The 15,816-nt window shown below is 33.5% G+C and overlaps 2 protein-coding genes across 2 annotated transcripts; both read left to right on the top strand.

Annotated features, from left to right (window-relative positions):
- Positions 1-426: 426 nt before the first annotated feature.
- On the top strand, positions 427-1,472 carry HELRODRAFT_88042 (hypothetical protein; the record flags this gene model as incomplete). The annotated part of the gene is made up of 3 exons (XM_009029753.1): positions 427-522; positions 1,098-1,246; positions 1,424-1,472. Coding segments are annotated over 3 exons (294 nt in total), but the record flags the coding sequence as incomplete, so codon positions are not given.
- Positions 1,473-3,636: 2,164 nt separating this feature from the next.
- On the top strand, positions 3,637-6,914 carry HELRODRAFT_180468 (hypothetical protein; the record flags this gene model as incomplete). Its single annotated transcript, XM_009029782.1, has 3 exons — positions 3,637-3,988; positions 4,744-4,830; positions 5,635-6,914. 3 exons carry the CDS (start codon positions 3,637-3,639, stop codon positions 6,912-6,914), a joined length of 1,719 nt encoding a protein of 572 aa, XP_009028030.1.
- Positions 6,915-15,816: the final 8,902 nt, after the last annotated feature.

Here is a 15,816-nt window from a genome sequence, read left to right as displayed (position 1 = left end):
GGTGTCCTTAATTCTTTATTTATGATTCTGCAACGTGTTTTATCGCCAGACTCTCAGGACTTCTTTTAAAAAGAAAAAGAGAGAGATTCAAGAAGAGGAAGACAGACAGAGAAAAAGAAAGAAAGAAGAAAAAGAAAAATAGAAATAGAAAGAAAGAGAGAAAAAAGAAAGAGAAAGAGAAAAAGTGAGAGAAAGAGAGAGAGAGAGTGACAAACAGAAAAAAAGGGAATAGAAAGAACTAACATTAAAAAGATAGTCGCAAAATAATGCGATAATAAAAAATGAAAAACTGAAAACCAGCGAAAATGGGAAAAAAACGAAATAAAACAAGGACATAGTTATAAAAATAAAAAAAAAATAAAAAAAACAGTGGAAAGATAATTAGTTGGACCTTTTGTTATTTGCATCGTTTGGCTGCTATAACAAGAGTCGGTGGTCGTTCTTGCTTTTCGGTTCATGTTTGTGTGCGTGTGTGTACAAGTACATGCGTGCGTGTATGTGTGTGTGTATGTGCGTGTGTGTGTATACTGACAGACAAACGCAGAAATAAAAAAAAACACAATCAAATTAGTAACATTAGTAACACGAGTATCGGAATCTTTCCTATCTTTTCTATTGAAATGAGATCATAAACCATAAATGAAAAAAATTTTCAGTTTTGCGTGCTGGCAGAGGCGAAGTTGTTGCGATGTGATATAAATCATTGTTGCCATAAAATTTCTTCAGTTAGAGTAAATATTTTATGTGTTAATTCTTTTTATGAGTAAAAGTTGTAATATTTGATTTGTAGTACCTTAATTAAATGTCGGGAGTATTATTTAGTGGGATGCTAGCTGATTAAATCGCTATTTTATGAGTTCACGTGTGTGTGTTTGTGTGTGTGTATTTGTGTGTGTGTGTGTGTGTGGTGTGTGTGTGTGGTGTGTGTGTGTGTGGTGTGTGTGGTGCGTGTGTGTGTGTGTGTGTGGCACTATTTATATGACTGCTTATTATTGCAATGTTTATATTACATGCAATAAAAAACCAAAGTAGTTATGGCAGTTATGTTGGCGATTCTTAAGATGAAATTCTCATAAATAAATAAATGTTTTTAAAAGTGGTTTTTGCGTTTCTATGGGTTTGCATGCATTTTTGAATATTTGTATAAGCTTGTTTATGTTTGCATAATTTTGTATATGTTTTTACAACTTTGTATATGCTTTTCATTTGTTTGCGTATGTTTTGACGCCTCTGTTCATTTATACAAGTTCTAATGTTTATATAAATTCACATGTTTGTGAAACATTGTATAAATTTGTATGTGTCATACAAGATGAAAAATTGTATGAGTTTGTATGTGTCTGAATGGCATTTTACAAGTTTGTGTCACACTGAATGTAAATGTTTGTGTGGGCCTGTGTAACTCTGTATAATTTTGTATAAGTTTGTATATGTTTGTATATGTTTGTATATATTTGTATGTCTATGACTAAATTTACACATTCTACATCATGGAATTATTTATTTATTTATGCACGCATTCATAAATGTAAGGAGGTAGTTTTAAGTTTATTGGAGTGCGAATTTTAAAACCTCTTTGCCTAGATACAAAAGCAATTATTCAGATAGCTTGCATAACAATTACAACTGTGGTTTTACTAGCCCTTCTAGTAGCAGCAGTTGTAGTAGTAGCGAGGCTACTACTAGTAGTAGTAGTAGTAGTGGTAGTGGTAGTAGTAGTAGTAGTAGTAGTGTAGTAGTAGTAGAAGTAGTAGTGGTGGTGGTGGTGGTGGTGGTGGTGGTGGTAGTATTGGTAGTGTTAGTATTAGCAGTAGTAGTGGTAGTGGTAGTGTTAGTATTAGTAGTAGTGATGGTGGTGGTGGTGGTAGTAGTATCAGCAGCATTAATAATAGTAAACTTTATTACTGCTGTTGTTGCGATTATTATTGCACCGCGAATAACCGCTCTGTTGAGCTGACTAAGCTCTACAATCATCACATAACAATTTTTACGAGGCCCAAGAGTGATGATGATTATTATTATTAAAAAATTGTTATAACAGTGACCATGTTGTCATTGATATAATAACGAAAACAGTTCCACATTATCTTCCAAATACATCAAAATTTACTCTCTATCTCTCCCTCTCTCTCTCTTTTATCTTTATTCATTCGTTTATTTACTCACTCACTCACTTATTCACCCTCTCACTCACTCTTTCATTCATTCTCCTAAAATTTCTTCTTTAAAATTTGACTCTACTCTTTTTTTTTCTTTCTTTTATTTTCTTCTCTCTCTCTTTCTCTTTTGTTTCTTTTACAGTTTCTTCTCTGACTCTTTATATCATTTTAATCTCTCATATTTCAATTTAAGTTCTCTTTTAATTTGATGTCACGTGTTCCTGTGTTTTACGATGACGTCACACGAAGGCGCGTTGTATTGTTTGTGGAGTCGGGTTCTTTTCCTTCTACTTCTTGTTTTTTTTTTCTTTATTCTTTTTTTTGTCGTGTTGAAATACAATTTGCATTATTATTACCATTATTATTATTAATTATTAATTATTTTATTTATTATTAATAATAATAATTTCTTCTCATTATTGTTATTTTTATTATTGCTTTTCTGTGGTTCTTTGTCATGTTTGGCACAAATTGAATTACAACAGGTCGATGTGATTGCATGGTCTTGTAAGGTGCTGATGTGTTTTTGATGTTATTTTTTGTTGATGTAGGGTTGTTGTTGATGTGGTTAGCGTTGTTGTTGTTATTGTTGTTGTTATGGTTGTTGTTATTGTTGTTGTTATGGTTGTTGTTATTGTTGTTAGTGCTAAAGATTCTGTTGTTGTTGTTGTTAGTGCTGATGTTGTTGTTGTTGTTTTTGTTGATGTTTTTGTTGTTGTTATTGTTGGTGTTGTTGTTTTTGGTGTTCATGCTGTTGATATTATTATTGTTTTGTTTTTTATGTTATAATGGGAAGTTTTATATCTTAGTTTAGTAGTATTGTTGTTATTTTTGTTGTTGTTGTTGATGTGTTTCACATCTTCGTCTTACAACTTTGTGGTATGAGTTTATACCTGTAGTCATTTTGTTGTTTTCAGTTTTTCATAAAAACAATATTTGTCTTTTGGATATTTCTATATTATCGTTCATTGCTGTGGTATTTTATAAGGTTGATGCTATCTTCGTTCTTTGGTCATAGACTTAGTTTATCTGTTATTGATTTTTGTTTTATTGGTGTAGTTTTATTCTATGGTTCTTTGCCCTTGTGGTAAAAACATAATCTGCATAACGACAAAACCAATATCTCAATAAAACTCAACATTTTCAACGAAACCATAGCATCAATAAATAACATGACAGAATACATTAAAAACATCAATCGCATCTTTCGACTACAACTACCTAAGTGACATTAATAACTTTTCGTTCAACAAAATGCTGGCATTAATGTTTAAGCCGCTCTTTTGCCGAGGATTTCAGATCACATCAACTAAAATAAAAATTAAATGTCAACATGTCAGCAAATTTCTAATTGAAGTAAAAAAATTTTTGTAAAATAATAGTTGAAATATTTCATGAAAAACCAAATTAAATTCTGACAGAAGTTTCTTTCGAACCTTGGAATAAGAAAAAAAACCATCTCAAAATTTCATCAACAATGGTTCAAGATATCTTAGAAACATTTCAACATTTGCAAAAACATCAGCAGCACATTCCATTCTACGACATAATCACGCAACAACAACAACAACAACATCGTCATTTCTACCGACACCAACAGACATCCACAACAACAATGTCAACTACAACAACAACGACATCACCAAAAATAAACAACCTTGACGAAGACCAGAAGGAGTTATACATCGCCATTGCAAACCACTGCTACACTTACATACTACCCGTAATTTTGACCTTAGGTTTTGTGGGTAACCTTATGAATCTACTGATTCTAACTGGCAAAAGGATTCAGCACTCCCTTAGACAGTCAGAAAAATCAGCCAACTCAGGTATGCTAGTCTATTTTATTGTAATTTTAAAATTTAAAATTAAATCTAAATGATTGTTGTTGGTCTATTTGTGATGATTGTTGACGTGAATTATTATTTTCCGTGAAAAATTTGTCAAATTTATAAGTCACACGACTCTTCAACCTTTTTGTTTCTCGGCAACAATTTTTGGCGCCACAAACAACGGACGACATTTCGACAGATATTTATTACTTTTTTTTTTAATTTTTAAATTTTGATTTTTTCCATATTGTCACGTTTTAAATTTTACTCTACGGAGCTTAATAATGAATTGAAAAATTTAAAAATAAATTTAATTGCGTAGCAGACCTGCCGTAAAAAGTTGTGAAAAGAAATAAAAATATAATTTTAAGGTGGAAAAAACATGGCGAAATATTTTAAAAATAATATTTGTTAAAATAATTAAATTTTAATGACTGTTGAAGAATTTTCTTGATGGCTTCCAATTCTAATATTTCTACGAAAAAATTTAAAGAAGTTGTCGCGAAGAAATATTTGATCTCGCGCTATTTAATTGCTTCAGCAAAAATTTACTTTCATCTTTTACTGTACCGTAATTGTTGTTGTTATTTCGACAGTAGTAAAAGTGACATAGCTGCAGCATTAACAACAACAACATTACAACAACAACACAACAACAACAACGACGACATTACAACAACAACAAAACAATAATATGACATCAATGACAACAGTATCAACACAAACACGAAATATGAACATTCACATGTCAGGCCTTATAGCCCTAGCTGTGTCAGATTTGGCTTTCTGCACGTCTGCTTTCCCATTCGCATTTACCTCCACTGATATGATATTTCCAGGTTAGTTTGATGATTTTTGCTTCAGTTAGGTACCAACACACACACACACATACAAACAATCACACACACACATACATACAAACAGACACATATATAAGCATAATACAAACATATAAATACAAAGATATCAATATGTATTTTGGTTTTAATATGTTTTATTCTAATTTTGTTTAAACAAAATTTGTTAAACAATCCTTAATTGCTTACAGTTAGGACCTGATTTTTTGCCATTGTGTTTGGTTTAACAGAAAATTTTCGAACGATAATTTTTATTCAAGATGAAAGAATTTGCTTGTTAAATTGAAACAACATTAAATACGTAAGATAAATAACACTAGACGGATCGTGTTACAATATTTATGTTACAAGACATCTTATTCTAAATATTTTCGTCATCATTTTAATTATTTTTAATAAACCTATTAATGTTTATCATTCGTATTACTAAATATTTATCATTTTCGTTTTATGCTAATTAATCTAATTAATCTAATTAATTTTCAACATTCAAAAAGTTCAATTCCTTGAGCAGTCTCACTCATGTCCAAATTTAATTAACACTTCTTTATTTTTCGTTGCAATGGCAACAGTACTGTTCTCTTTATTTCAATTCTTATCGTCATTATCATCATCATCTCTAAAATGACCACTCTCGCCATCGTCGTCTTAATTATTATCATCATCATAATTTTCAGCATACTTCCTCATAAACATTTTTCTAATTAACCACCTAATTGTAAACATCCATGTAACAATCTTCACTCTCACCATCATTACAATCGTCCCCATCCTCATCCAACAAAGGCCTGCCAGGATTTAAAGCCTACTACACCGCCTACTCGCCAGCGGTCATCAGCGTATTCATACTGACCAGCACCTGGGTGACCGTGATGATGTCCACGGAGAGGTACCTTGCCATATGCCACCCCCTTGCCAGCCGTCAGATACTCACACTCAGTCGAACCAGGACCGTCATCGTTCTTATATATATGCTCTCTGCTTTATTCAATGCACCGACGCTCTGGCGATATGAAATTGAAATAAGATGCGGTAACTATAGCATAACTGATTGTGACGGTGTTACAAGTATCGGCGGAAGTAGATGCTTGGGTGAGAGATGTGTTGATGTGTTCGGTGATAAATGCGGTTTTGTTGCTGCTGATCATTTGATTCGAAATGAAAAACCCGACGCTGATGACAACCGTATTAGTTTGACGCAAGCATTTTTGTGTGGCCATCAAGGAGAGCATTTAGTGCATCATAAACATCTTCACTTTCTGAAAACCGATCCCATTCGCACAAATGATACATCGCCGAATCAGACGGAGCAAAAGTTAGACAATGTAACCGCTACAGAACCATTCGTTCCGATGATGAGCTCAGCCTCTGCTAACTCAACCGAATATGATATTACGACTCGAGTCAAGTTTCGGAACAAATTGGACGATACGTTGGAACAATCATACCGAATTCTTTGGGTCATTTTTGGCAACTTTCTGCCTTTCTTCATGTTGTTTTTCACAAACCTGGCACTGGCAAGAGAGATTCACCTGTCCTACGCACTACGTCGACTCATGAATCGCTCAGTCAACAACGTCACCACAAACAGCGATTCAGAAGCTAGCCAGCGAATAACTATAACCCTCCTCTGCATTGTTCTGATGTTCTTTGTGCTGGTAGCTCCGTCGGAGTTATTAAAACACTTAGCATCGACATCCGTTACCAACACCGAGTCGAACCACACGTACATCCTGATTGAAGTTGTGACGAACATCATGCAGTCGACAAATTTTTCCTCAAACTTCATCCTCTACTGCATCGTCAACCCATCTTTCCGCAAGACCATGTGTGAGATGTGTCGCATGAAGCATGCCTCGCCAAACGCCAGTGTTAACTACGCCAATCAGAACTGTTACATCAACAACTCTACGGTCTATTACCACAACCATAACAACAACAACAACATTGCTCTCAACAACAACAACAACAACAGTAGTTGTAGTAATGTCAACAACAACAACAACATTAGAAACAATTTGACAGTCAGGCCAGAACCATACAGTTGGAGCAAAGGTTTAAACTAACAGCTTTTTTTACATTTTTTAACATTCCGTAATTAAAAACTTCACTATATCAAATTTATTAGAGATAAAAAGTTCAATAATGACTTCGAAAATCATTCCACCAAATATATTGATAGAAAAATATGAAAATATATATTTAAAAACTTCAACGATCACACAGAAAATTGCACGAATTGCACTTCAAAGAAACGAATGACCAAAAAAAATGTGACCCCAGCAGCAGCATCAGTCGATTCATGCAATGTGTTCCCATCAACATCCTCATACAACAACAACAACAACAACAACAACAACAGTAACAACAACAATAACAACAACAACAGTCTTAGTGTTAGCAGCAGAAGCAAAGTTATAACTGTATTAAATGAGAAGAAATCAACAACGACATCGACTGCAACGACATCAACAACAGCTACCCTCCCAATGAGATTGTTTATAAATAGCAGCAACAACAACATCAACAACAACAACAACATCACCAGCAACAACAACAACATTATTCAAAGATTAAACAAACGTCGTCTTAGCTTTGGATGCCATGCCTGCTTCTGCTGCCAGCCACACATTCATCGTCGCCACCAACAACAACCACAATTTATACAACTGAGTCATTTGCAGCACAACAACAAAACAACCGCAGAGCAAAAACTTTAATGTTGTTCATAGCATTATAATCACAACAACAACAATACTAATGTCATTTATTTGCTTACATAAATTAATTTTATTTCATTTTTTATTTTTTCTTTAAATTATTATTTATAAACAAAAGAAAACTAAAAATATTACCTTTTAGCAAAAAAATTTTCTTCCTAAATTTTTTATTTCGCTAAAAGCAAGTTGAGTCACGTATATGATACATAGGCCATCCGTCAATTCATTTCGATAGCTCCAGACACAATAAATTAGTTCTCAGGATTCAATGGATTCAAGAAATTTTATTTCTTCGCAAGATAAAAATTGAGACATTTTTGCACGCCAAAAGTCAGCTCTGAGCATCTGTGTGACTAATTAAATTATTTTATTTTGTTCTGTTTTTTTCAAAATGAAATAAAAATATTTAGAGAGATTTTATTAAAAATAAATAGTCAAACAAATAATTGAATATGTAAATATGTAGTTTGCTTGTGTGTATGTGTATGTGTGCGTATGGTGCATGTGCGTGTGTGTTTGCCTGTGCGTGTGGTGAGGTGAGAGTGTGTTGTGTGGTGTGTGTGTGCGTGCAGACTCTCTGGATTCAATGGCAAAGAAGTTGGTTCTATCAAAATGTATGGCGTCCGTTTGAAGAAAATAAAAATCGGTAATAAAAGCCGATCCGAATAGTTAATTAGTGCATTTTATTTCTTCAACAAAATTACTCTGAAGATATTTATAAGTTGTTGTAGTTGGTTCAGTTGACTTGCATGTTCAGAATTGCATGCGTGAATGTTTGCCTTTCGTTGTATTACGTTTATAAAAAAATGTGTTCAGCTTCCAGATGTACAATTGTACACGTGTACGTACCGTCGCTGAATGAATTGCGTATTGATACATTTTTATTATAGAAAGTTATTTTAAGAATGTATCAGTACGTAAGTTTTAACACGAGTGGGTGCCCATGAATGCAAACCGCACAAACGCATTTGCTTGCGTGTGCGTGTATGTGTGCGTGCGTGTGTGTGTGTGCGTGTGTGTGTTTATTCGCGCGTCTAATCGGTCACCCTATGGAAGCTTACACTGCTCAGAGCTAAATAAATTTTAAATTGAATGTCACGAGTCTGTTAGCTTTCTGACTAAAGTCAACCCGCCCCAAGCCCTTGTGCTTACTGAATAGAAATTACTTAATTTATTAATACAAATACTAGAAGTAGTAGTAGTAACTGTATTTCATTTTATTTTTTTCTAATTTCACTCTCCTTTCATTTCAATCATTTATTTCTTTCTCCCCCTCTCCCCTTCTCTTTCTCTCTATCTCCATCTCCCTCCCTCTCTGTTTTTCTCTTTTTGACATTTTTTCTGGTTTTGTTTTTCTGTTTTTTCATTCGATCTATTTTCTTGAAACTTTTCATTAAATTTTTCTTAAACATTCTCAATCCATTGAAATCTGAGGCAACGCAGCGATAGTGTTACATGCTTGCATCGCTGCTCACACAACAATGGACAACAACAAAAGCACGGTTGTACTTCAACTTCGCAAATTATCTGGGGAAGTTTTGTTGGTGTGTGTGTGTGTCTGTATGTGTGTGTCTGTGCGTGCGTGTATGCGTGTCTGTGTGTGCGTTTGTGAGTGTGTGTGTATTTGTGTGTGTGTGTATTTGTTTGTGTGTGTATTTGTGTGTGTGGATACCTACCTATATTTATCGCATCAAAATTTTGCATACATAATTCAGATTTTTTATTAACGAACATACCTCTAAACACACTCACACATTTACACACTTACACTCACACATACACAAACATACACGCATACACGCACATACACATACACAAACAATGTAGAATCAAAATATTAACGTAAAAATTATGCCCAGGAAAGGAGCGTGCTAGAGTAATTTTCATAAAATCTTCAGACTTTTGAGAAGGAACACATTAAACAAGCCCAGCAGCAAAAAATTGTAATTGTATATGCTTATTTATTTAATTATTTATTTGCGTTTATACAATTGTTGTGTATATTGAGTGAATTTGTACAACAATCACACAAACACACACATATATATATTTATATATATATACATATCTATATTATTATATACAAAACGTAAATTGTATTTACACTTCTATAGAATGTATAGAAAGCCATACAAGTAGCAGAAACAATGGTCGACTTGAAATGTTGACAAAGATAACAACTCCTTCAAGATGCTCTTCAGCACGTGTGACAGCATAATTAGACGGACTTACACAGGCACATACACACGCACGCACACGTACACACTCACACATTTACGCACACGCATACCAACACACGCATGCACATTCACAAACTGTATGCCAAAAAATTTTTTTAAACATATACAACGTACATATTAAATATACACACACATTCATACACACACATATACACACATACAACACACATACAACACACACACTCATACATAAAACACACACACACACATACACATTCAAACATATACGTATATGCACGGATAGAAATACACCATATTTTATTTTGGATAAGTGAGTTCATTGCTCCGAGAAGCAAAAACCAAGTTTGTGTGCACAAAATATCTAAATGAAAAAACTGCGTAGTAACGTGTGTGGTAATACATACAGAATTAATTCTCAAATAAGAACGCACTATTACTCAGAGAAACACAGACAAACAAACAAGCTATCAGACACACACACAGACAGATACACACACAGACACACACAGATACACACAGACACAGAGATTACACACGTACCCATGTACGTACATGACTTTTTTCTTCTTATTCATCGCACGAAACCAGCCCATCATTAAACATAAGTCTCCATTCTCATTTCGTCGTCATCATCATCAACATCATCACCACCACCACCACGACTATCATCACCATCAACATCGTCATCATCATTTCTCTTACTTCTCTCTCTCTCTCTCTCTCTCTCTCTCTCTCTCTCTCTCTCTCTCTCATCTCTCTTTCTCTCTCTCTCTCTCTCTCTCTCTCTCTCTCTCTGAATATATCTATTATATTGTCATTCGTTTAAATTCAAATACCTAATTAAATTAAGTAATAACAGTAGTAATAATAAAAACAGCAGTAGTAGCGGTAGCGGTAGTAGTAGTAGTGGTAGTAAAATTAGTAGTAGTAGCAGTAGTAATGGTAGTAGTAAAATTAGTATTAGTAGCAGTGGTAGTCGGATAATTTTTTATATTTTAAAACTAAAAATAGCGCTAAATTGATTCAAAGGAAACCTATCAAGCCATCAAAACCGTCAAAAAATTTTTGCTCTGACCGTCTCAATTAAGGACCGAAATATTTTTAAATACATACCAGGCAGGTAATATACGCATAATATATATCTCATTAATATATTATGATAATGTGGCGAAATCTTATATTTCATTTATAAATATGTATAATATGTATAGTTATATTTAACTATGGTATAATAAGGTGGAAATGTGATTATCGAATGATTAAAAGGAGAAATATTTATAAACACATAAATATCTATTCATATATGTGTGTGTGTGGTGTGTGTGTGTGTAAGAGAGAAAGAGGGGAGAGAGAGAGGAGAGAGAGATAGAGAGGGAAAAACATTAATCACCGTAGTCATCATCTTCATCTCAATAGCTTCAAGCCACAATCCACAATTACGAGTCTGAAAGTCAGTCAGCATTCATTGTGAATCATCTCGTCTTATCATTTTGGATTTCGTGGTTTACTAGCGTCATCATCATCATTTTAGTAGTAGTAGTAGTAGTAGTAGTAGTAGTAGTAGTAGTAGTAGTAGAAATAGCAGTAGTAGTAGTAGTAATAGTAGTAGTAGTAGTAGTAGATGTAAGAGTATTATTGTGTGTGTATGTGTTTTTTTGAGTGCATGTTTTTGTGTGGACACATATTTCGTTGATCCCCACTGTATGTGCCGGCAGAAAAAAATCAAGGTTGAAGAGTTTGACGGATGATGAAGCAAACCGGAAGAAGATGATAGTGATGAAGACGATGCTGATGATGATGAGGTTTTTGTTTCTGAGTGATGACGATTACGATGATGACTATGATGATGGCGATAATAATGATTGATGATGAAACTGATGAAAAAAATTTTTAAATGACGATGATGATCAGCATGCAAATGATGACGATGATGATGTTGAAAACGACCTTGACCTTTGCAATGATCATGAATAATTATGATAATGATGATAAATGACGTCATAATTTCACTCATGTAACTTTCCCATGTTGGTGTCTTATTGGTTTTTTTTTTAAATTGCATATAATCCACACACGAACCATTCATCTTGCTTCAAAGACATTTATGGATAGTTGTATATCCGCATTGATGTTTGTATGTATGTTTATTTGTTTGTTTATTTGTTTGTATGTATGTATGTATGTGTGTGTGTGTTGTGTGTATTTATGTATGTATGTATGTTGGACTTCATCCTTCCATTCAAATTAATTTTTCATTAATTTGTTCATTCATTCAATTACTCATTCTTCTACACCCTTTTATTTCAGCAATCATTTTTTAATTCGTTCATTCATTCATTTCATTCGTTCGTTCGTTCGTTTCTTCCTTCATTCATTCATTCATTCATTCATTCATTCATTCATTCATTCATTCATTCATTCATTCATTCATTCATTCATTCATTCATTCATTCATTCATTCATTCATTCATTCATTCATTCATTCATTCATTCATTCATTCATTCATTCATTCATTCATTCATTCATTCATTCATTCATTCATTCATTCATTCATTCATTCATTCATTCATTCATTCATTCATTCATTCATTCATTCATTCATTCATTCATTCATTCATTCATTCATTCATTCATTCATTCATTCATTCATTCATTCATTCATTCATTCATTCATTCATTCATTCATTCATTCATTCATTCATTCATTCATTCATTCATTCATTCATTCATTCATTCATGTTATTTTGTTTTAGGAGCCGGTTTTTGAGAAAAATCTCTCCAAAATTATGCACATGTGATGCGAGGAACATCTAGACGACACCCGCTAATACATTAACCATGCTTGTAAGAACAGATACACACGAATCCCTGAAACTTTCACTATCATCATCTTCGTCGTCGTCGTCACCATCATCGGTCATCCTTATCATCATCAACCTCACCATCATCATCGTCATCAGCACTATCATCATCGTCGTCATCGTCTCCATCATCATCTTTAGTACTGTCATCATCAACCTCACCATCATCATCGTCATCAGTACTGTCATCTCCTTATTCACCATCATCGTTATCATCATCATAACCTCGTTCAGGTATAATGCAAATAACATGTTCCTTTGGATGATTATGTTTGGTGCGGTTATTTCGCGAAAAAATATTGTTCCTGAGTTGTCCCATAGACATCGCGTTGTATCGTGCATTTTGCCGTGCATGTGTATGTATGGGTGTATGTACGTGTATGTGCGTGTATGGGTGTATGTACGTGTATGTGCGTTTACGTGTATGTGTTGTATATATGTGTATGTATGTGTGTGTGTGTGTGTGTTTGAAAGAAATTTTGTATTCATAGATACGCATTCGTGCTGGCGACAATTTCGCGAAAAATTAATCAACTTTTATTGAATTTTCTCTATGAGATGAGATGCCATTCAAAATGCGACAATATGCACAAAGTTTATGTGACTAAATTAGATATGCGCGTGTGTATTTGTGTGTGTATGTGTGTGTGTATGTGTGTGTGTGATGTGTGTGTTTGTGTGTGTAAGTGTACAATTTTGTGACACAATTTTGAGAACAACGCGTGATGTATCAATGCTTATAACCATGAATGTACATTAATTGCTTGATTGATATTCCAAACCAGCCAGCAAAGCAATGTTTTGTTATATTTACCAATAGAATGTACATACGTTACATTTGTTTGTTGTATTTCTGGTATGTTGTTTGTCATATGTTTGTCATATGTTTGTTGTATTTCTGGTATGTTGTTTGTTGTACAGTAAGTTATACTATACGTGTGGGTATTATGTTGTATATTTATGGTAGTAGTATTTAAGTTTCTTAAAAACGTTCAGTTTTTTCAATTAAAGATGTGAGGAATGAAATGCTACTGGCGTAGTGCTATGAACGTATGCACCGAAGATTAAGTTTATATGTGATGTTGTGTGTTATGTGTGGTTGTGTATATCTGCTATTGTGTAGGTGTGTATTTGTGTATGTGTGTGTATGTGGTGTGTGTGTATGTGTGTGTATGTGGTGTGTGTGTATGTGTGTGTATGTGGTGTGTGTGTGTGTATTTGTGTGGTGTGTATGTATGTGTATGTGTGTGTGTGTGTGTGTGTGTGTGTGTGTGTGTGTGTGTGTGTGTGTGTGTGTGTGTGTGTGTGTGTGGCGTGTGTGTAGACATGATAATACATGAGTTATTTTCAGAAAATATGCTCTAGTGATTGAAGTCTTCTAAATGCATCATGTCAAGCTTGCAGCTAAAATAAATCACCATGAGTATGAAAAAGGTAGGCAAAAAACTGAATGAAATATAGAAGAAAATGAATGAAAGATAGTAGAAAATGAATGAAAGATAGTAAAAAATGAATGATAGATATTAGAAAATGAAGGAAAGATACTTTGAAGTTACTAAATTGATTTTTATGATGGCCAGTTTGACCACTACACATCAAGTAGCCTCAATATTTACTTTTATATTTAATATTTTACAATTTTTTCATTTTTTTCATTTTCAGAATAATCTTAATTATTTTTTTTGCATATTAGTTCGTTTGTGCTGATTAAATTTGTCAATAGATTTAAATTACTTCATTAATTCGCTCTATTTCATGCTGGAAATCCATTTTAACTTTCAAAAACTCAGTCGGAGTAGCGATTTAGTTATAATTAAGAAACCAAATTAATCTAGAAAGAAACCTTACGCTTCCAACAACGAAACTCGATAGAGTTTCTAATTTAAGAGAATCAATTCAAATAACAACTTATTCACATACATGCATGTTTTTGATAAGTTAACTTCAAATTGGCATAAGGTTTCTTCCTAAAATGGTTTGCAAATTATAACTAAACCACTTTTTCCGACTAAATTGATTCATCTATTGAGTTTCGTTGTTGGAAGCGAATAAAATAACACTAAATACAACGACAATTACTAACGCTCCAACTATTACTAAAGCTACTATTAGAACTACAGCTGCTACTACTACCGCTACCATTACTACAACTACTATTACTTCAGCTACTACTACTTCTTCTACTAAAAGTACTACTACTGTTAATAATAGTAAACCTAATAAAAATAGTGTTGTAAGATGTCGCAGTAGAGTTCGTAGCAGCAGTAGCAACAACAATGTTAACAGTAGAATTAAAATCAGTAAAAGCAACAACAATCAACAAATGTTGAAGTAATATTAGTTAAAAAAAATAGGACAAAGAAGCACTAAATGTAGCAAAATTACTAAAAAACAACAACCAAAACCACAAAATAACCATGCGAAACGGTAAGAAGGTGTTGTTGTTTTTAACGGGCCTGTGATTATTTTATCGTAATTAGCCTTATCAAATATTAACGCTATTAATTTTCAGCCGCAAGACATATTGGCGCGTTCCAGTAAATATTTACGCCCACGCAACAGCTTCTTTCTCTCTCTCTTTCTCTCTCTCTCTCTCTCTATCTATCTATCTCTCTGTCTCTTTTTTCTGTCTTTCTCTGTCTCGTTCATACATAAACTCAAAGCGAACCATCATTAAATGGATTGTTAAAATTTTATTGCTTTAATAAAAAATTGTTATGACGCACATAAATTGTTCGTATAAAATTTTATAGACGGATAGATGGACAGATAGATTGATGAATAGATAGGTGGATAGATGGATGGATAGATTTATGAATAGATAGGTGGATAGATGGATGGATAGATTGATGAATAGATAGGTGGATAGATGGATGGATAGATTGATGAATAGATAGGTGGATAGATGGATGGATAGATTGATGAATAGATAGGTGGATAGATGGATGGATAGATGTATAAAGGAATGAATGAAAGATTGGAGGCAACGGTTGGCACAGATGTGGCACAGTGTTTTTAATGATAAATAACTGCCAAGCAGGTTATGTAAGTCGAAATATTGCTAGAGTAAATGTTAAGTTTTTAAAAGCTGTCGGGAAATTTTGGCATGTTTCTGATGTTGTTGTTTTGTATGTGAAAAAAATAACACTATGTGTGTTTGCTGCGTGTGTGTGTTTGTGTGTTTG

The sequence above is a fragment of the Helobdella robusta genome (genome assembly GCF_000326865.2).
Source record: "Helobdella robusta unplaced genomic scaffold HELROscaffold_62, whole genome shotgun sequence".
Taxonomy (NCBI): domain Eukaryota; kingdom Metazoa; phylum Annelida; class Clitellata; order Rhynchobdellida; family Glossiphoniidae; genus Helobdella; species Helobdella robusta.
Note: the sequence above shows the minus strand (reverse complement) of the source record. Positions and strands in the feature narration are given on the sequence as shown.